We start from the raw sequence: 23,388 nt of genomic DNA, 5'->3' as shown, positions 1-23,388 counted from the left end.
TCCGCTCAGTACTAGATGCAGGTCATACGGCGGCACTGGTCCTCTTGGACCTTAGGGCCGCCTTTGACACTGTATCCCACACCATTCTGCTTCGAAGGCTGGGCGAGGCAGGTATTTCAGGCAGGGCGTTGGATTGGTTCCAATCGTTCCTTTCGGAGTGATCCTTTCAGGTAGTAGTGCCACCGTTCAGATCTTAGCCTCACGCCATCACCCAAGGAGTCCCGCAGGGATCGGCGTTGAGCCCCACTCTCTTCAACCTTTACGTTCAACATCTGGCGGAGGTTGCGAAGAGTTGGGGTCTCACTATGGTATCATACGCCGATGATACCCAGTTGGCGGTGGCTCTTAACGGGGACTCCGACCAACTGGCATCAAACTTTGCAGATGGTCTGAGGGCTGTTGCTAGTTGGCTCACGGCCAACTGTTTACAACTCAACGCCCTCAAAACTGAGGTGATGGTAGTAGGGAAACATCCCGATCTGTGGGGCGCTAGGTGGTGGCCTAGGGAGCTGGGACCTCCTCCAAAACCTGTTTCTGAACTGAAAAATCTTGGCGTCTGGTTAGACTCCAAACTAACCTTCTCATTCCATACCAAGAAGGTGGCATCTATGTGCTACGGCATCTTGCGTAGTTTGAGGCCTATCCTCAAATTTTTTGATGCCCCCACTCGCCAGATGGTGATCCAGGCCAGCATACTATCGAGACTCGACTATGCGAGCTCATTGTTGGTGGGCGCCAACCAGGCAGAAATCCTGCGACTCCAACAAGTGCAGAACGCGGCAGCCAGGGCCCTGGTGGGTCTGCCTCGTTTCTGCTCAGCCCGCAGTACAATCTCTAAATTGCACTGGTTGCCAGTAATCAGACGCATAGAGTTTAAGATCCTTTGTTTTGCGTTCAAAATCTTAAAAACTGACACTCCCACCATCCTTCAGCACCTTCTGACCTCGTATACCCCTTCGCGCAGCCTTCGTTCTGCTGGCCAAAATCTGGCACTTGTTCCTCGCTTCCACAAATGTAGATCAGGTGGCCGATCGTTTACGGTGCTGGCCACCAAATTGTGGAATGCACTTCCTGTTGACATCCGTTCTTTAGATGACCTTTTTGCTTTCAGGAAAGCTGTTAAAACTTATCTTTTTCCCATGCCTTATTAATTATCCCCTCTTTATTCGTAAAGTTAGTTATGTTACCTCTTCCTGTTATAGCGCCGGGACGCCCCTTTGCTGGGGCAGCTGTGCGCTCAAAAATTCAATTAACATAACATAACATTATGTTAGCTTTTTTGTATTCTCAAGATTAGACTGAACTTGCTGGTAAAGCACTCAGATCTTAAAACAGGTAATCACAGATATGCAATTTTTTTTATCATTGATTACCAAAGATTAAGAAAACCACCAGAATGAAAGATTGTAGAAACCTCTATTCTACATAATTGAAAATTTTGCTTTGTGGGTAGAAACTAGGAGCATGCAGGAAATGTGTCAGCGATGCTCAGAAGCGGATATCTAGATTGCGGGAGGTTACCCTTCATGCTTTGATGTCACAACCCCTCTGAAACAAACCTGACATTACGCTTTTATCGAGGACTCTGTGCCTTGCTTGATTCTTTCTTGGAGGGATTAAAGATAGACGTTCATCTAAACACTCACTTTGAGCATGTCGAATTCTTCAATATTGCCCTAGTGGGTAGAATGCTCATAGCTTGACAGGATACATCTATTAAATCACATTATAAGTGAGGTAAGAAGAAATCAAACTTGTTCATGGGTTGAGAAGGCACAAGGGGAGGAGTATCTCCTTCGGTATCCCTCTTCCCTGTGCACAGTCAAACAAACAATTTCCTTAGCATCACCTCCAATTTAAGTTCGGCTGCTAGTCACTGTATCTGATGTCCCTGAACTTCATAGGGACTGCTTGCCTTGCTTTTTTCACCTTAACACATTGGTCTGCTGTCGTGTGGGCATTGTGGACGGATATGATGCTGTCTTGACCAAATATAAGCAGCAGCGGCAAAATCAAGAGGCAGTGTAATGGCTCTAGCATAGGTTAAGAGACAAACTGGGAGCTCGAAGGTTTAAAATGTTCCACTTTGAAACTTAACCATCCAGCTGTTTAAAACAGGACCCAATTACCACTTGATACTCTGTGTGATATATATTTTTTTAGGAAGTGTTTGCCATTGATGAGAGTTCTTCAGCCTTTGTTGCTGCTGCTAGTCCTAGTTATGGACTGTCATTAAAACAGGATTGTCCCAAAGGGTCGGGGTGAACTCGGCCTGGCTCTATCTGGATTTTTACTTTTATCGTGTTCCCAAAAGTGAAGTCCTTTCATTCCTCGCCACCTCTGCTCTTATAGTCCAGCTGGCACTCTTCCGGCAGCGTTTGCGATTGAATGTGGAGCGTACCTATCATTGCAGCTCACCGCTCTCTTAAATAGACTCTTCAATAAGGAGTGGTTCAAACTGTGCTATGAAGGGCCACCACTAATGGAATTTTCAAAAAGTCACTAATTAAGCTTGGCTTTGTTACAAATTGTGTTCCAACGCCCTGATGGCCTTGTTATCGAAGATCCTTGAAGGTCATGGCTGTCGCTCATCATCTGTAGAATTAGTATCAGGCTCTGTGATGTGATCCGCAGTGCACTCACCATTGGATAACAAGCGCATTACTGTTAAGTGGGATGGTATTCGATCCATGGCTGACCCGGTAATCTGGGCTTTGAAGGGCTCCTGGTCCCTTTGTAGGCCTACCAGGCACGGGAAGAATTCCTATAGCTTTAGAGATGCGAGTGAGTATGTTTCTTTAGAACCACTTTTATCAATGAGCTCTGTCTCTCCATTCCCAGTGGGGTAAAGTCATTCGTTTTGGAAGCTGCAACGCTGTATAATTGTGTTAATTTAGGAAACAGACTATGTGCATCAGAATTTGCGAAAGCTCATGGATTAAGCAAATTCAATTTGGCGGCCTTCCACCTAATCTGTTGCAAGAGTCCAGCACAGAGCTATTCTTGTCATCTATGAGCTGCTGATCAGGGTTCGAGTGCCACTGGTTCTCTACCTGTTGCACTGGCTCATATTTGAGGTTTCATATAGTTCATGATGTTGACAATGACTCCTGGAGCTGTCTGGTGGGAAAGTCCACACTCTATCAAAAGGACGCTGGCCAGACACCAAACATCCCACAGCCTTTGTTGAAGTGTTGCTCCATCTACCTCACCTCTGAAATTCATAAAGGTTAGGCCAGCAGGACAAATTCTGGCCTTTTGGATTACTAGATTTTGGGATGAACTTCTGATGGCAGCCCCGGAACCGAAGTATAGTGCAGAACCTGGGAGTGATGCAACATTTTTGCTGTTCTGTTCTTTGGGTTAATATCTGTGTGGTAGGTCTGTCATTGAAAGGATTCTGGTCACTGCTGTCTGCAGATTATTGGGTCACTGGATGTACACACTCTGAAGCGGCTTTCGAGACCCATGATAGAGTAGACAATTAATACATTTTTCACTCAGAATAATATTTTGTAGTAATGTCATTCTTTGTCTATCCTGATTTGTTATTTTGACATTTTCACCTCTTATTCTTTTCGCTGGTATCAAAGAAATGACTTACCCCTTTTTGGGCGTGTACTTTATTTTCCACCGTACAGTAATCTTTAATGGTGTTATTGGGTGCTAGATCTACTTGTTGGAATCGAAAGTGGTTGTTGTGGTTCCTGCCTTCATGGTGTGTGTGCGACTGTAAATCGGAATGTCATCATTTTTTTTTTTAAATGGTAAGTACAGTTTTTATTTTTAAGACATTTTGACCTCCTCCGGATCCTTAATCTTTCTACTGCCCCTCCGGTAGTTTCAAGTCTAGTAAGAGAGATGTAATATGGTGTGCCTCATCCCAGAGTCTCCTATTACTTTCTGGAGACAATACAGTGGGAGAACAAAACACCACAGGCTGCTACAAAAGAGATTTAACCTAAGGTAAAGGTAAGTTGATTCCACAGGGCGATGATTCAGTGGCAGTCCCAGGAAGGTGTGTATTCCCAAAGAAAAAAAACCCATGCACCCCTTAACTTTTTTCACCAACCATTTTTTTCCGACCACCCACCCACCTGTCCGTTTATACCACTCTCCTACCTGAATGCCCGTCTTTTTCTCCAACCATCTTTTCCACATTTTAACTACCCACCCAGTCATCCATGTGTACCATAACCAGCAATCTTTAAAATGGCTAATTTAATACTGTCTATCTTTGCCACTCACCAACCCAACTGTCCTTCTTTGTCAAGCAGTACACCATTCTTTCCACCCTCTTAAACGTCTATCTTTCAAACCCACCACCTGTCTGTCTTATAACCATCTAACCCAACCCGAACACTTCCATCCTGAAAGACTTCCCCCATCAAGTCAATTTATGCCAATTCTTTACAGCTGCTATCCAATGCAGAGAGCCCCATAGCCCTTTCTTGCCCGCAGTGGAGTTCAAAATTGTCATGGCCCTCTGGCTGGCAACTAAATCATTTACAGTTTTGGATGTAGCATGTTCACAGATGACATACAGTTCCACCTTAAACTTGAAGGTGAGTCTGGCAAACTTCAGAGCTTGTCTCACTGTCTTTCAAAGGTACAACTGTGGACGCAGAACACGAAGCTGGAATTCTGGTTAATGAGTTCTGTCAACTATCCTGCCTCTTTTCTGCTTCCTTGACTACAGAATGTCATAGGGATGAAGTTCTTAAATAAGATACACTTTGTGCTAGTGACCAATCGTTTATCCCCATATAAATGTGACTACTAAAATACGCTTTCGACAATCAACATCTGACTCTGCTGGCAGTTAAAAAAAAATCCTTATCCTGGTCATACTCGCATCACTTCTGGATTACTGCAGTAGCCTATATATGACATTCACAGCATATCCGTGTCAAGACTCCTGAGAATTCAGAACTATATAGTTAGTCTATCATTGAGCCCAAAGCAACATATAGATATCATTTCAGCCCTGAAAGCCTTGCACTGTCTCCTAGTAACATAAAAAACTGACCTTTGAAGCTCTTTACTTGTATACAAGGGGGCCATGGTCAGTCACTGGTCTATTTTGCAAAACTGTTTGTCCCTTACCAACTGACCTTCAAGCCTAAGGTTCACAAACCAGTGCACACTGTTTGTCCTTTTGTTCAGGCAAATAAGTTGAGGCATTTGTTTTCTTCATGTCCAAGGTTCCCCCTACCTCTTCTTTTGAGTTTGGAATGCAACTACCTTAAATTCAAATGAACCTTACAAAGTTACTTCTTCACCCTATGATTTGTAGAATTAAATCTTCACCAAGGTAGTTCTCTACAGTTTGATCCTAAGTCCTACCAAAGTAGCAGCCAAGGGCCATCATTGACTCTTCACACAGGTTCTCTTCATGCATGCTCTTTCAAGGCTTTTTTGAAACTTGTGGGATACATATTTGATGGTGGGGTATCTGCTGCTGTCCATCGCTGGTGGACTTTATATTCAACTTGCCTCCCATTTGTATTGTACTGTGCCAAAAATTGCTCTGAGACCACCTCAGGGTATATACCACGCTTGAAAAAGCAAAATAAAATAACCAGTATATCTTTCAGGACCATTCTCCCAACGATCCATCTCTCTAGCCGACCCATCCATACATCTATATCCTCAAACACAAGGTTGCCCAAACCATCGATCTTTTCTATTAACTAACCTATCCAACCATCCTTTGCCACCCTCCCGACCAAATTATCTAACCTCAAACCAACCTTTTGACACTCATCCATCCTTCTGTGCTATCCTCCCACACAGCATTCCATCTTTAAAATCTGAGCATTTTTCCCAATCATCCGTCCATCTTTTTCTCCCATTAGCTCAACCGTCCATCTGTGAAGTAATCCACCAGACTATCAGTCTTTTCAGCTGTCAACAGTCTACCTTGATCACATGACCAACTTTAATCAACCATCTTAAATACGGTTTGCCACCTAACCATCCATCTAAATAACCATCCATGTTCCCAATCCCTCCACCATCCATCTTTCTCACATCCATCCCACGAACCTACAATCTACAGCACCCACCTGGAGTTTGTAAACTGTCCACCTTTCTCAAGAATTGTTAATCTTCACCAGTCACCCCACCCAAACTACCCAACTGTTTCTTTCAAACTCTCCAACTATCTTTAACCCAACCATTCTTTTTTAGCCCAGAGGCCTATATTTAAAACTTTCCATCTTTCCCACATAAAAGACCATATTTAAAACAGGCTATCCTAAACCTACCCATACCAAACATCTTTCCTACCCAGCTGCACATTGTTAACCATCATCTAACGCAACCTCTATCTTTCCCACCATCCAAGCTGCCCATCCCTGATTTCTGCTTAATCCCTGATCTTTCCCAGAACTGCCCACCATAAAAAAAACTTCTTACCACCCATCTTTAATCACCAATTTTTAAAAATCTACCCACCCTTCCTTCAAATGGCTCACCGAACCGCCAATCCTTGCTAACCACCCAGCCACTGATATTCCCCAGAACCACCCACCTTAACCATCTGCCCAACCAACCCATTTTTGATTAACCATCTTTCGCATGCAACCATCCCTCTTTCTCACTCAGTCGACAATCCTTTCCAGTAGTAGGGTATATTTTCCCATTAACCACACATAAAAACTTTCTTCTTTTAAACCCCCCTCATCAATCAATCTTTTAACACCCACGTCACCCAGCCATCCATTTTTCTAAAAAACCTTCCACCTCTTCTATCCTCTTTCCATCTTGGTTGGCATCCATTGAACCTAGCAATCCATTGTAGCCATCTTGGCCAACCAACCTTCTGTTCACTCATTCTTTTTACTCATCCATGTTACCCATCCATTCATCTATTCAGGGTATTCGATCTCTTCTTTCAACTCTTCCGTCCATCCAGTCAAGGTATCTTTTCATCTCTTCGCCTTGCATATGAAGCTCCACATTCAGCGCCTCCACTCATCTCTCTGTTTTACCCCCCCGTCCACCTTGCCCACTTATCCCTTGAGTACCTGTGGGAGCCTGATGAGGAGCAGGCTTTTGAAGCATCGTTTCCGACCGGGGGCTCCGCGGAGAGTTCTCATCGCCGGCTACTAATTGCGCACTTCAGTACCGAGTGACTTTCAATATTATGAAAAAAGCTTTTTAACACATCAAACCCTTTTTCCATTTTCACTCTAGAATAAGCTTAATCACGAGAGATGTCCCTTAAGTGGATAACAAGCTTTACGTGCTCTGTTGCTGTTCAGTCATAAGTTGTGCTGTCAGAAGAGGGTAAGCTGCAGCGCACTGTGTGACCCACTTCACAGCATTGCATTTCAAAGGCCGGCCTGGCGAGGAACTGAAGAGAACATAGCTTGATTTCCAGTTTGGCAAGGAGCCCTGCCTGCCTTTAGAGTGCAATCGGAGCAAATGATAAAAATATACATTTATATATGTGTTTGTGGGTGTATGTATATATGTATGTGTGTGTATAGATGTTTGTATATGTGTATAAAATTGTGTGTTTGTATATATATATCCAGCATGCAGAATTTCTTCTGTCCAGCTTACCGAGAGATCCGAAGGTACTGGATTGTTCCCCTATGCAGGAATCTGGGATTCAAGAAGTGTTTGGCCGCTTTTAGAGTCTTAAAAACTGATTTGTCAGACCATATTGTGTTTGCTATGGCCAAGTACTTGGGCGCCCTCTGGTCTATCAGAAGGAAATGTGTCAAAACACAGACTTGAGTGCGGACTTGTGTTTAGTATATAAGGATTTCTTTTAGTAACGTTTTATGAATTTTACAATTCGCTGTATAAATCATTTAAATGAATTGTTTTTATATAATTGTCTTTTATGGTAAACTTTTACCGAAATAAAGATTTTTTGAATTGAATTGAATATATATATATGAGTGTGTGGATATGTATGTGTGTGGATATGTATGTGAGTGTGTGTTTATGTATGTGAGTGTGTGTTTATGTATGTGATTGTATATGTATGTGATTGTATATGTATGTATATGAGTGTATATTTATGTATGTGTGTATATGTATGTATGTGTGTATATTTATGTATGTGTGTATATGTATGTATGTGTATATATGTGTGTATATACATATGTGTGAGTGTGTGTGTACATATATCTGTATATGTGTGTGTGTATGTGTACATATATATGTGTATGTGTATATATGTATGTGTGTGTATATATATATATATATATATATATATATATATATATGTGTGTGTGTATCTATGTGTATATATATATATATGTGTGTGTGTGTATATATATATATGTATATGCTGTAGTGCCGTGACTTCCGTCAAAGAAAAGGGACGAGAGGAATCCAAGGTGTATATATATATATGTATGTGTGTGTATATATTATATATATATATATATATATATATATATATATATGTGTATATATATATATATATATGTATCTGAGTGAATATATATAGAGTAGCCCTGCCATACATTATAATGATGTTGCAAGTCACTGAGGAGTTCCATGACCATATTGAAGAACAAGGCCGAGCTTCTTTATAAGGTCATGGAATTTCAACATGACTTCAAATATCCTTTTATATGTATGGCAGATTGTATTTTATTCCTGTGTAATTTATGATCACACAATCACCGTTCCCACAAACCTCTCAAATGCTTGTTACCATTTTCCTCGGGAATTCGGTAAACCCCAGCAGTAATCCTGTTCCATGACCTCCCTTTCATGGATGATGTCCATATTTCATAAGCATAAGGAACTATTGTTCATATTTCACTGCCCTTGTAAAATATGGGTTTTTATCTTTATACCATTGCATGTATATATGCATACATGACGTTTGGACGGAAAGGCTAGAACGTTATGGGGACCCGAGGAAGCCAGAGGACCATGGACTCACCTTTAACATCTTAAAACCCCTCCCTTTTGCCCGATATTCCAGCGCTCAATGAGCACGGACTCCGCGTTTGGTACTCACGACCAAGATGCATTCTGGGGGCTGCAGTCTTCAGACATCGGACTGCAGCTGGGAGCAATCTGCAAGGAGGAGTCAGCTGACTTCCATCATAGCAGCACAAAAGGAGGGTGTCCGTGATTTCCAAGTGAGAAGGGCGTCTGATGCCCAAATGCATTATGCCCTATTGGTCCAATAAAGAGCTTCTAAAGGATTCCTCTGTGTGGTATCTGCTTCTTCTACTCAAAGGAGGTTTGTGTGGATATATATATATATATGTGTGTATGCATGTGTATATGTATATATATAGAGAGAGAGATATATATATTTTTAATAGAGTAATATTGTGTTAGTGCCTCTATATATAAATACATATACACACACACACACACATATATATATATATATATATATATATATATATATATATATATATATATATATATATATATATATAGGCACTATTGCAATCAAAAGTAAAATACTTCAATATTCTAGGTTTAGACCCCTTGTTTGAGTTTATTTTGATCGGTTGATAATTAATGAGATCATTCATACTTCACAAATATCTGAAGGATTGCACCAACCAATGAGGCTATAAGACTTTTTTAATGTATTCGTTTTTGACTTGTTTGTTCTTTCTATCAGAGGCACTACTAAATGATTATCTCCGAGCCTTGCTCATCAGCTTATAGGCCCGAGCGAAAAAAATCATGCACACAGATTCATTTTGCTCGGATACACTTGTAGTTGGTTGAATTTTCCATTACACTTTACCGTGCAAAAATAAACACATTCAAGTAAAAAAAACGAACCAATAAAAAATCTTATAGCCTCTTTCGATGGTTAATTCCTTCTGATAGCTTCAAAATAGGCGTCATCTAATTACCAATTGAAATGTAATATTTATATTTTGTTATAGTTGTGGTATAATCAGGCACCGCTTCACTTAAGAAGACCTCGAGGACACCTTGTAAACATTTAAATGTTAGCTTGGGAGAGACATGAAAGGTTTATAGTAAAAACACTATGAAACTGCACATAAACACCAAGCAGTGAAAGACGGTCTTGAAGAGAATGCATTCCAGGTTCCAGTTGAGAAAGCTTGCCACTTCAGAGTTCATATCTGGCGCTCAGGAGATATACCTTCATGGAGTTGGTAGTTACAGCTCATTTATTTATTTATTTATTTATGCGTTTTTATATAGCGTGGACTTTACCCAAAGGTGTCAGAGCGCTTCACTATAGGAAAAGAACTGATACATGAGAGCATTACAAGTGAACAAATTACAAAAGCAAAAGTTACATTACATGAGGCAAAAGTGACAATCGTGAGTGAACTAAGTACAAGAGGTAGCAAACGGTGCATTACATGAGGAAAAAAGTGACATGTGTGCAGGTTACAAGAGCGTACAAAGTACAAGTGGAGGTATAATACTGCAATAAATAGAGGACACTCAAACACAAGAACAAACGTTACATAGGCAATGGTGGCACTTGTGCAAGTATCGAAAGCAAACAAAAGCAAGAGGTAGCAAACAGTGTGTAACAAGAGAAAAGTGACGTATGCATGTTACAAAAGAGTACCAAACACAGGTAAAGGGCAGTACTGCAATAAATGGCAGTCTTATCAAACCACAAGAACACACTGGGAAGGCACTTCCATAGTCATGGAGAATAGACATTTTCTAAACTAAAAAGGTCTTCCTTCAGATAATAGAGGGCATGAATTAACAATGGAAGTGTCTTTGAAGGAGGAGAACTTTGAGGTCATTTTTGAAGGCCTGGGAGGAGGTGGTGGTCCGGAGCTGAGGCAGAAGTGAGTTCCAGATTCTCACTGCGTTGCCTGAAAAGGATTGGGCCATTGATCTTTCCTTCTTGAAAGTGGGAGGTTCAAGCAGTAGCTTTTCCGCATTTCGTGATGGTCTAGAGCCTCCAGAGAGTTTCAGTTTATTCGCCAGGTAGCGAGGAGAGTAGGAGTGCAGGGCTTTGTGGGTGATGCAGGCAGTCTTGTAGATGGATCTTGCCTCGATGGGAAGCCAGCGGAGGGTGGATAACATGGGTGTGATGTGGTCGGTACTTTTGGCCCCATAAATGAAGCGAGCTGCTGAATGGAGAACAGACTTAAGGGGGGACAGGTGGGATTTGGGGAGGCCAGTAAGTAGAGAATTGCAGTAGTCCAGTCTGGAGAGGACCAGCGATTGGACCAGGGTTTTAAGGTCATGCTCCGGGAAGAAGCGACGAATCCTCCAAAGAAGGCGCAGTTGGTATCGATCAGACTTTGCAATTGAATTAACGTGGGAGAGTAGATTGAGTTGAGTGTCGAATATGACACCAAGGGATTTTGCGCTGTCGACAATGATGAGTTTATTGTTCAGTAGATTCATCTGGTCCATCCATGATTGAACCGGGGGAGGAGAAAGTGAGGATGAGAGGAGGAGGACACTGAGTACCTGCCTGCTGCAAAGCCCCGAGGCCATCATAGCCAACTCTCTCCATAAGCAGAAGAACACTGTAGACTATCTAAAGCGAGAATCCCACTCAGCATCCTAGTCTCTAAATTCTGCACTCCTTGGGGCTCCCGAGTCAGGCATAAAGGAAGCTTTACATCTTAGAGTTTCCCAGAATCCACGTTCATACAAAGGTGCAAACTAATGTCTCCAGGTCTGGTTTAGAGTAAACACTCACATTCGCTCGTCCCTTTACAGTAGTGGTCACTTTAGCACCTGGGTTGAAAGGGGATCCATACTGGGTCGTGTTTTACGTTACGTTTTCCTAGTTTTAGTATTTTGTAAAATAAAATAATAAAAAAAGGCCTTTTTGGTGATTGCGTCAGAATATGTAACACTCTTTGCCTACATCATGCAGGTACATCGCTGGGTCTTTGTTTATGGTGCAAAGTTCAATACTCTACTAAAAGATAAACGTCCTTACATGGTTTTGAAATTCTACAAAATGTGCTGCTTTTTAAAAAAAAATATATATATATTCAGGCTTTTTACATTCTTTTTAAAACACATTCTAATGCCTATTTTTTTCTTGTTTAAGGTGTGCTTCGGGGTCAGCGAAGCAATGAGGACGTCATGGGGAACAGAAATGGATGAAACCAGCACTTTGTTGTAATTGATAACCACACTTTCTGATGCACAACACTGGGAAAGATGTCCGCTTGTAGCACCTTCACTGAACACGTCTGGAAACCCGGCGAATGTAAGAACTGCTTCAAGCCGAAGAGCCTCCACCAGCTTCCTCCGGCCTCCGAGAAGGCTCCCCTCTCTCGCAGCAACCTAAAAACCAATGTCAACCATAGCAACAACCATCGCACAAGGAGCACAGGCAATTTCCGACCGCCAGTGGCCAAGAAACCCACCATAGCTGTGAAGCCGACCATGATGGTGATGGATGGGCCGGGCGTCTGTGCTGAGACCGGCACGTCGGAGCACTGCGAGAACAAGCAAACAACAGGGTGGAACCGTAACAAGGCCATCATGAACAAGAAGCAGCTGAACAATAACAATGATGATGAGATTGAAGGGTATAGCCATGTTCATAGAGGGTATGAAACCAATGACCGTGTCAACAAGATACCCAGCAACAATAACAATGGACTCACCGAAGTGTTAAAGGAAATTGCAGGGTTGGATACAACGCCTCCGCTATCGGGTAAGGAAAAGAACTCTAGAGAGTGTTTCTTGGGAAGGATCAACCACTGCTACAAGCGGTCTTTGGAACGGAAGATCCCCCCAAGCTGTATGGTAGGTGAAATGAAGGAATCTCAAGGAAAGCATGTGATGTTAAGTGGCAGCGAGGAAGTGATCAGTAATGAGGGTGGACGCTTTTGCTATCCAGAGTTCTCCAGTGGCGACGAAAGTGAAGACGATGCTTTCTTTGGCAGTATCCAAGGGGAGCATGAGAGCTGGGATGAAAGTGACGAGGAATTGTTGGCAATGGAGATTCGCATGCGAGGGCAGCCTCGCTTTGCCAACTTCCGGGCCAACACATTGTCGCCAGTCAGGTTCTCTGTGGACAAAAAATGGAATACTGTGCCTCTGAGGAACAAGTCTCTTCAGAGGATATGTGCTGTGGACTATGATGATAGCTATGATGAAATCCTCAATGGTTATGGTGATGACGGGGTTATTCTGTACGGCCAAGAGAGCATGCAGAGCATTGTCTCCTCTGATTCCACGTCTCCAGATTCTTCTTTGACCGAGTCCTCTCGCTCAGGAACAATCAGCAACTCCTCCCAGAAACTCTGCAATGGAGGGTTGTCACCCAGCACCCCGAAAGACATCAAGTCGAGCGAGCCTGGATATGAGAATCTTCGTGGTGATTTGCTTGGCAAAGATCTTGGAAAAGTCGACAGAAACATCTCCAAGGTTCAGGAGACTCACAAGGCGGTGCTTGCTCTGAGACTGGAGGAAAAGGATGGGAAGATTGCTGTCCAAACAGAGAAACAAGATGGCACCAAAGGGCCCATTGAGGTCACAGGGCAGGCACTGACAATAAGTATAGTTCCCACCGAAGAGCAGGCTCAGCCTTACCGGGTGGTGAATTTAGAACAACCATTGTGCAAGCCATACACAATTGTAGATGTGTCTGCAGCCATGTCTAGCGAACAGCCAGATGCACAGTTAGACCACCCAAAACAAAAAAGCAATCCAACAACCCCAAGTACTCCAAGCACACCTTTGTCACCCCCCTTGCCAACGTCTGGACAGGTAAATGCTAATCTGAAAAAGTCCAGTGCCATCCGATACCAAGAAGTTTGGACCTCAAGTACCAGTCCACGACAGAAAATACCCAAGGTGGAGATAGTAACTGGCTGCTCCGGGCCAGTTGTTCCTCCAAGGAGGAGCAGCCATAAATCTGCCCCTACATCCCCAACTGCTACCCACATTTCTTCGAAAACTATCCCAGTTAAGTCACCAAACTTGTCAGAGATTAAGTTTAACAGCTATAACAACGCGGGCATGCCACCTTTCCCCATTATAATTCACGATGAACCAGCATATCCCCGGGGTACTAAAAATGCCATTAAAGTGCCCATCGTGATTAATCCAAATGCATATGATAACCTAGCCATTTACAAGAGCTTTCGAGGCACCAATGGAGAGATGACCTTCAAGGAGAAAACTGCAAGTATCATAAGCAGCACATATGAGGAAATCGAGACTGGTGGCAAGGGGCCAGACATTGCAGTTGCTAAACCCATGGACGTCACTCAAGCCAAAGGGGAGACCTTGAACACAGAACAAAAAATGGGGTCAGTGGCCAAGAAGGTGAAAGAACTAAATAACACTCTCAACAAAGGTCCAACCTCTCCTACAAGAGGTATGACTTCTGGCCCCAGCTCACCGGTGAAATGCCGGATAACCACTTCTGAAGAACCCATTAGGACAGAACCTGCCCAGACACTGGCGCCATCTGCCACTAGCAACAGGGAAAATGCACATACTGTACTCTCTCAGATTGTGGCCTCCATCCAGCCACCACAGTCTCCACCAGGTTCCCCACAGACTAGTGCCAAAGCCTGCAGCGTGGAGGAGCTTTACTCACTCCCGCCCGATGCAGGTACCACTGACACTACCCTTGTGCGTCCCAAGTCCCTTTTTACAACGCAGACGATTGGTGTCACTGAGTCCTCCAGACCTGTAGAGGGCACATGCGTGAAAACACAAAAAGAAGCTATATCCTCCAAGCCAACCACTATGAACTTTGCTAAACCTGTGATGGGTGGACCACACACTGCAACAACCCCAAAATCTGACCAAGGGCCTCCATTCCCTCCTCCCCGTTCCACTTCATCACCATACCATGCAAGCAATCTATTGCAACGGCACTTCAGCAACTGGTCCAAGCCTACAAGTCCCACAAAAGCCACGGAGGCGGAGTCTGTCTTGCGTTCAGAGACCCGCCGGGTGGTCGATGCTAAGCCCAAGCGTTGGATTTCCTTCAAAAGCTTCTTCCGTCGCAGGAAAACCGATGAGGAGGAAGAGAGGGAGCGAGAACGAGAGAAGGGAAAGCTGGTGGGCCTGGACGGGACGGTTATTCACATGTTACCTCCACCTCCAGTCCAACGTCACCATTGGTTCAGCGAGACTAAAACAGAGGCCAGCGAGAAGCCATCCATCGTGTTCATGTACAGGTGCGAATCTGGAACCGGAGAGGCCAGCGCTGACATGAGTATGCCCCAGGATGGTGTTCATGATTTGAGTACAACAAGCGAAGGGGGAACAGCGCATATGTCGTCTGAAGATGCTGAGTTGCTGCATGGCGGCCTACCACCACCACCTCCACCACCTCCAGAGGAGACCATAAGGTAACTCTTAGTTATAATGCATAGCGCCCGGGCTGCTGAAATGTGCACGCTTATGTAACATTCAAGAGAGTCTGCATTGCTTGTTATGCGTGTTCACACTGTGGCTCATGGAAGCAAGACAGGACAGTTGTCTTCTATTGTTGTGGTCAAGCCAGCAAAACAGTTGATGGGAAATTAACATGCACACTGAGACTGCCTATTTGTGCGTTGTGAATAATTTGATGATATGGCAATTGTTTGGTGTTACCGCCCATGAGGTTTCTTGCATTAAAAGCGAGCATGAGTTGAACAAGGCAGGAAAGCGCCTCAATGCTGTTGTGACGTCCGTATTGGCGGCCAACGGAGTTGGTGGTTCATGACAGCTGGAGAATTCTGTGTTTTATTTTCATTTTATTTTTATGGTATATGTGAAAATAATTTGAAATACAGTAAGTTTCAATCCATGGGTCTTGCATACCTCGTGTTATATTTTCTCTTACTTCCTTCTTTACATTTAGCTTTTGATAATAAGAAGCATTGGCAAGCACAATAGGTCTTGCCTATGTGAGATCTATTGACTTTGGTTGAGTGACGTGATGTGGAGCGGCATTGTGGGGAGTGGCAGTCTCTGCGGCATGGAGTAGCATTGTGTGGAGTAGAGTGGCATTGTATGGCATGGAGTGGTGTTGTGATGCGTGGAGTGTGATGGTGTGGCACTATGTGGTGTAGAGTGTAATGGAGTGGCGGTATGTGACGTGTAGTGGAGTGGCATGCCGCAAAGCACTACAGCACCTCCTCAGGGTGCGATATAAAAAAATTACAGTTGAGTGTAGTGGCATTTTGTGGTATTGTGTGGACTGGAGTATAATTGTGTGGCGTATAGGGACGTGGCATTGTGTGGGGTGGCATGTGACTTGGAGCGGAATTGTGCTGTATGGAGTGGAGTTGAATTATGTGGCAATGTGTGTAGTGGATTAGAGTGGAATTGTGTGGCATGCAGTGGAATTGTATGATATTGTGTGGAGTGGAAGTGTGTGTAACGTGAAGTGGAATTGTGTGGAGTGTAGTGCTGTGGAGTGGATTGGAATTGTGTGGCATGAGTGGAGTGGAGTGGAATTGAGTGCCGGAGAGTGGATTTTTTTGTAAATATTTTCAAAGAGTGCATTGCTATTTCTACTACAACAAGTATGTAGTTGTATCTAAATATGTAAATTACTATGACATCTTCTAGACTCTTCACAATATCAAACCTGGCACTATGACTTTTGCAGCGTGAATCTTTCTGGATTCACTATGCTGTGCATATTCCGCGGTCTTGTGGTTGGGTCCGGATTCGTAGTCTTTTCTTTGTTTTTTTTTCTTCGTTTTTTTCGTCGCCCAGGTGGGCGTCGGCGTCACCCCTTCTTGGGTGTATTTCCTGTGACGTCGGCATGCTTCCTGCGGAAGCTCCCACCCTTGGGCGCCATCTTCAGATTCTTTTTTCCGCGGTCGGGTCTGGATCGTTCCCGTTGGGCTCCAGACATTTTTGGAGAAAGTACTAGGAAAAGACTGAAATTGGAGAAGATATCGAAGGAAGAAGACTACGAAAGACTTCGCCGAACACTGCCCGGTGAAAGGAAGGAGAATACATTGAGGACTTCGACGATCGTCGACGTTCGCGCGGCCAGGGAGGCCTAAACACTCAATGATGGACAACACGCCGTTCAAGTTCTGCCCTAACTGCCACCACAAGTTCGCGCAGAAAGACCAACACCCGGTTTGCAACCTTTGCCTACCGGTAGACCACAGAAGTGAAGACTGCAACGCCTGCTCCGTCTTCGCCCTGAAGACCCTTCGTGTAAGGAAGAGCCAGAGGGTAGCGCACGCCACCCTCCAAGGAAAAGGCCCGACGCCATCGCTGTACGAGCTGGGGATGTCCTAGGAGGAAGAGGACAACGCTGCCGCCGAAGACGACAGCTACACGGTCGTAGAGACAGATTACACAAAGACATCTGATAAGGTAGGAGACTCGTCGTTCCCCAAGAGCACGAGAGACTCAGAGTCTCGAAAAAACGAGGGCAAGACCCTGAAAGCGCCGACGCAGAGACTCCTGGCGTCCGTGGCTACCCACAGGCCCAGCGGATCCTCTGAGAAGGAGTCCCTGGCGCCGAGAGCTGCTGAGCAGCAGAAGTCGTCGAAGATCGTCCCCGAAAAGGACCGATCGACGTCGAGGGAGAAAGACCCTAAAGCTTCGACGCCGTACAGGGACCCGAAACCCAGTTCGACGTCCAAGTCCTCGACGCCGAAACTCTCACAGCCGAGCCAGGCGCCGAAGAGAGTGGCCGAACAATCCGGCGCGGACAACGCGGCCGAGATGGAAAAGAAAAAACGGCGACTAGAAGCCGAAATGGAAAACATCTTGCAGCGGAAAAAGGATTTCGACGCCAAGATGAGAGCCTTCACGATTCCCCACAAGACCAAGCCACCCATGCAGGAACTGGTCGAGGAGGAAGAGGAACAGGTCGAGGAACATGAGCCTGGCACCGAAATGGTCGACGACCAGGAAGAGGACGAGAATCCCTACGAGGCTTACAGCTATGAGGAGGAAGAGGACAGCAGGTTGGACGCCGAGTCGGCCACCTCTGACCCGCAGGAGGAGGATTACCTGGATGTCGACACCGAGAGCCCGGAAGAGGCGGTCGACACATACCCCTCGAGGCCATCGCCGCCGGACGACATCGGAGCTTACAACTCGGTGATAAGGTCGGCGGCAACAGCTTTCAAGCTCAAGCTCGACGAGGAGAAGCAGAAAGCGGATTTTCTCCTCGAGACATTACTCCCCACGCAAACAAGAAGCCAGTATCTACCTATGCTCGACAGCGTCTTGGCGCAGGGGAGCCCGCAACATGCAAGGCAGTCACTCCCAGAACCGAAAAGAAGTACAAACATTCATCGAAGGACCCAGCCTACATTCGAGGCGTGGTCTCAGCTGACTCCATCATCACAGCCTCAGCAAGGAAGAGGGCTAACGTGGCCACTACTTCTGGACCTCCTCCTGATAAGGAGAGCAAAAGAATGGACTTAGTGGGCAGAAGGATCGAACGGAATGCCGCGACCCAATGGCGCATGGCTAATTCCAATGCCCTCATAAACAGGCACATGTACCAGATCATGGAGGAGCTAGGAAAACTGGTGAAAGACCTACCCCAGGAGGCCAGGCAGAAGGCCGAGAAACTGGTGGAAGACGGGAAGAATGCGGCAAATTGTTGCCTCAAGACGGCCCTGGATGGAGCAGACACTTCCAGCAGGCTCATGATGATGGGTGTCACGGAAAGAAGACACGCATGGCTCAGAATCTCTGGCTCAAGCCTGAAGTGCAACACAGCATCTTGAACACTCCGTTCAACGGCGAGATGCTGTTCGGGACAACAGTTGACGACAAACTCAGTCAACTAAAGAAAGACAATGAAACTGCACGATCCATGGGAGCTCTGCAGTTCAGAGGCAACAAAAGGGGCACCCAGTCACGGAGGCCCGGCGGAAGAGGTGGAAACCAGCCAGGTACTTCACACCAGGCTTTCCAACAGACGCACCAGGCTGACTCGCAGGAGCAACCGAGTCAACAGAAGCAGTCCTGGCAGTACCAGTCAAGGGGCCAGTCCTTTCGAGGGAGAGGAAATGGACGTGGACAGCATAAAAGAGGGGGCCAGCAGCCCGCCTCTAAATGACTTCAGAGACACCCGTGTGCCCGCCCACAGAAAGGATCCCGGGGGGCAGCACGTACATAGGGGTCAGGACACAATGGACAACTACCACCACGTAACACCAGTGGGTGGAAGATTAAGATTCTATCTCCAGGAATGGAGAGAGATCACATCAGACAAATGGATTCTAAACATCATCCAATTCGGGTACTGCTTAGAATTGGAAGGGAGGCCAACAAGCAGGAGACCAAAGCGAAAGCCACTAGCAAACGACCAGCTACAGCGGCTTCAGGAAGAAGCAAGAGAGCTCCTACAGAAGGAGGCCATAGAACTGGTTCCCTTCAAAGAAAGAAACAAGGGGATATACTCAACGTATTTCCTCGTACCAAAGGTCGACGAGACAATGAGACCCATTCTGGACCTCAGGTTCCTGAACACATTCATAAGAACACAAAATTTCAAAATGACCTCCCTGCAGGAGGTGCTACCGCAATTGCAGATTGGGGACTTCATGGTCACGATAGACCTCAAGGACGCCTACCTGCACACACCAATGAAACGCACAAACATATGCTCACGTTCACAGTCGGAGACAGCCACTACCAATTCACAACACTGGCCTTCGGTCTAAAATCAGCACCGAGGGTCTTCACAAAGTGCCTCGCGGCAGTCGCAGCGCACCTACGAAGGAAGGGAATACACGTATATCCTTACCTGGACGACTGGCTAGTGAAAGCAAACTGGTACCAGAAATGCAAGAAAGACGCACATACAGTGACGAGAACGCTGATAAACCTGGGGTTCTCCATCCATTGGAAAAAATCATCAATGGAGCCGGAACAAGTAAAGATCTTCCTGGGGGCACAGATCAACACTTTACAGGGCAGAGTGTTCCCCAGCGACAAGAGAGCAGGGGCCCTGGTGAGGGAAGCTCGCCTCTACCGGAAGGGACAAGCTCGGACAGTGGGGACTGCGAGCAAGATCTTGGGGATGATGGCATCATGCATCCACCTGGTACCAAACGTACGACTTCACATGAGACCCATCCAAGAATGGCTCCAGGAACAATGGTCACAAGCTTCAGGGAGTTGGGAGGATCTAGTGGTTGTGACGCACGCAGTGCAGAAGGAAATGACATGGTGGACCATGGAGAACATAGCAAAGGGAAAACCTCTTACACCCCCAACACCAACAGTGACCATCACCACAGACGCATCCCTGATGGGATGGGGCACTCACATGGAAGAGCTCAAAGTCAGGGGTCTGTGGACACCAGCAGATGCGACAAAGCACATAAATTATCTAGAATTGAAAACAATCTTCCTTGCATTGAAAGCCTTCCAAACAAGACTGTACAAGCAGAGAGTGTTGCTGCAGACAGACAACACCACAACAAGCAGGGTGGAACACAGTCAACAATGCTTTCGACACTGGCGCAGGAGATATGGAGATGGGCCATCCCCCTCAGGATAGACCTACTGGCCATACACCTACCAGGGAAGGAGAACATTCAGGCAGACTGGCTGAGCAGACAGACATCGGCATCCCACGAGTGGGAGCTCAATGCCCAGGAGACGAAGTGGTTGTTCAACAAGTGGGGAACGCCATCAGTGGACCTGTTTGCAACACGCCAGAATGCCAAATGCCTAAGCTTCGCATCCAGACAACCCGAAGAAGGGTCCCTTGGGAATGCCCTATGGATAGATTGGTGCGGGACATTTGCTTACGCTTTTCCCCCGATACCACTGATACACAGAGTACTGAGCAAGTGCAGAGCGAGCAACATGACCCTGATACTGGTCGCACCACAGTGGGCCAGACAGACATGGTACTCGCAGATCATGGAAATGGCACAGAGTGCACCCCACAGATTCGGCAGAAGAAAAGACCTGCTCTCCATGCACAACGGAGAGGTACTGCACCCAGAGCCAGAGAGCCTGAGCCTAGTGGCGTGGCTCCTGAGGACATAGAATTCGCACACTTGAGACTGCCTGAGAGCACCCTCAGGATCCTTCGGGAGGCAGGAAGGCCCAGCACACGGAAGTGCTACATGGCAAAGTGGAAGAGATTCACAATATGGTGCAGGAAGGAAACACTTCACAATAAAATGAAGAAGGACTCCACAGTGCTAAAATACCTCACGCACTTACTGGAGAAAAAACTTAACTCGTCCTCCTTAAGAGTCCACTTGGCAGCGATAGTCGCCTATACAAGGGGTGAGATGGGCAGGAGTTTCTTCACGCCACAGGTTGTGAAGAGATTCCTGGAAGGAGCGAAGAGGATCGCACCACCCAAGCGGGTGCCACCACCAGCATGGAACTTGAACATAGTCCTGACGGAACTCATGAAGGAGCCCTTTGAACAACTCCACAAGGCCTCACTAGAAATGCTGACCATGAAGACAGCTTTCTTGGTTGCAATAACGTCCCTACGCCGAGTGAGCGAGCTTCAAGCGCTAACACTGCAGGAACCATACATACAAATACACAATGACAGGGTTGTGATGAGGACTGACCCACACTTCTTGCCGAAGGTGGTGTCCAGATTCCATATGAACCAGTCCATACAGATACCGAGTTTTTTCCAAAAACCAACAAATAGCGCAGAGCGAGCCCTTCACACCCTAGACGCCAGAAGGGCGGTCATGCACTATATCGAGAGGACAAAAGGACACAGGAAGACAAAGCAGTTCTTCGTGTCATTCGCCAACAGTTTCATGGGTAAGGCTGTAACAAAGAACACTATTGCACGATGGATCGCGCAAACAATCCAACTCTGCCACAAACGGGCAGGGCAAGAACTAGCTGAGGGCCCACGTGCCCACTCCACTAGGAAAAAAGGTGTGACAGTAGCCTTCCTGGCTAATACACCCATACAAGACATATGCCTGGCGGCAACATGGGCTTCAGTGCACACTTTCACGAAGCACTACTGCGTTGATGTTCAAATGAACAAAGAAGCACAAGTTGGACAAAAGGTGCTCCAGTACATATTCAAGAACCAAAGCTCATCTTCCACCCAGCCGCCACAGAAATGAGAAACCGCTACAAAATCTATGCACAGCATAGTGAATCCAGAAAGATTCACGCTGCAAAACGAATAGTTTCTTACCTGTCGGTGTAGTTTTGCAGCTTGATGATCTTTCTGGATTCACTAGCGAACCCACCCACCTCCGCCAGAAAGATGAGGCTGGAGAGGAAAGAGGTGGTCAAAAAAAAAAAAAAAGAAAAACAAATGACTTTATATACAAAGCGGTTAAAAGAAGTTTCACCTACATAGAACATTGCCATCACTTCGGAGATGAAAGAAACACGGAAAAAAAGAATCCGAAGATGGCGCCCAAGGGTGGGAGCTTCCGCAGGAAGCATGCCGACGTCACCGGAAATACACCCAAGAAGGGGTGACGCCGACGCCCACCTGGGCGACGAAAAAAAAAAAACCAAAGAAAAGACTACGAATCCGGACCCAACCACAAGACCGCGGAATATGCACAGCATAGTGAATCCAGAAAGATCATCAAGCTGCAAAACTACACCGACAGGTAAGAAACTATTCGTTTCTGCAAAAACCCCAGCTCTTGTTAAGCCAATCTGCTGTTCTTAATACAAAGAAGTGACACTTAAAAAAACAGAAACGTCTCGTCATTAAATACTGGCCAGATCACTGGTCCCAGCATGTTTCCTTGCTATCACCAACCCTTGCTTTCCAACAAACCGAACAGAAGAAGGAAAATAAAACGATGGAAGGGAAATTTTCTGTACGCGAGTAAGCAATGTTTTGGGAACACTACCCACACTATCTCTCATTCCGCAAGATATCAACAGTGATGGTCACCTATTTCCAGCCACGGTCACCTTTTCATTAAATCCGAGCGATGCCTCAAAGACACTGGCAACAGCCTGACTTACGTATACAGAAGGCATAGATTGTTAGTGCAGTATGTTCTTTATCAGAGCACTCGTGCCCCTTCAGAAGCTACCATAGAATTGAGCCAGAAAGCCCACACAGTCCTCTGCAAGGTTTAGAGAGGAGGCGGGAGAAGGGTTCTAAAGTGTTGTCCTGTAATAGGAGGGAAGGGGGGAAGGAAGAACTAATAGAATAAGCAGAGTGATGGAGAAAAAAAAAGCAGTACCAAGAGTGGTGTGTGGAGGCAACAGGAGGCTTCCCAGGAGTCCCCTTGTGAAGGAATCTTTGCCCTAGATAAGTGACCTGATAAAAATACACAGTGGACTACTACAATACATCCACAGGCTTGAAATCGTCAGTGGGTGCTTTCTTGCTCACTGCGGACTGCTCTACACTGTAAACCTTCAGAACTTGGGTCCAAGTTAGAATCTCTGCGTCAGCATAATATCCTATGATTCTCGGCAAATCGTTTAATCTCCCCATGCCTAAAGAACACAAGAATGTGAAGTTGTGTAAAGCAACGTGTG

At 45.6% G+C, this 23,388-nt stretch overlaps 1 protein-coding gene across 1 annotated transcript in view; it reads left to right on the top strand.

The window, feature by feature from the left end:
- Positions 1-23,388, top strand: part of PEAK1 (pseudopodium enriched atypical kinase 1) — a 566,235-nt gene that overhangs the window by 503,645 nt on the left and 39,202 nt on the right. Inside the window, exon 5 of the mRNA XM_086959284.1 lies at positions 12,020-15,293. Within this exon, the coding sequence (XP_086815410.1) occupies positions 12,133-15,293 (3,161 nt within the window). The 5' untranslated portion in view covers positions 12,020-12,132. The remainder of the gene's footprint in view (positions 1-12,019; positions 15,294-23,388) is intronic.

The sequence above is a fragment of the Lissotriton vulgaris genome, chromosome 2_2, assembly GCF_964263255.1.
Source record: "Lissotriton vulgaris chromosome 2_2, aLisVul1.2, whole genome shotgun sequence".
In the NCBI taxonomy this organism is placed as follows: domain Eukaryota; kingdom Metazoa; phylum Chordata; class Amphibia; order Caudata; family Salamandridae; genus Lissotriton; species Lissotriton vulgaris.
This window is presented reverse-complemented; position numbering and strand designations above follow the sequence as displayed.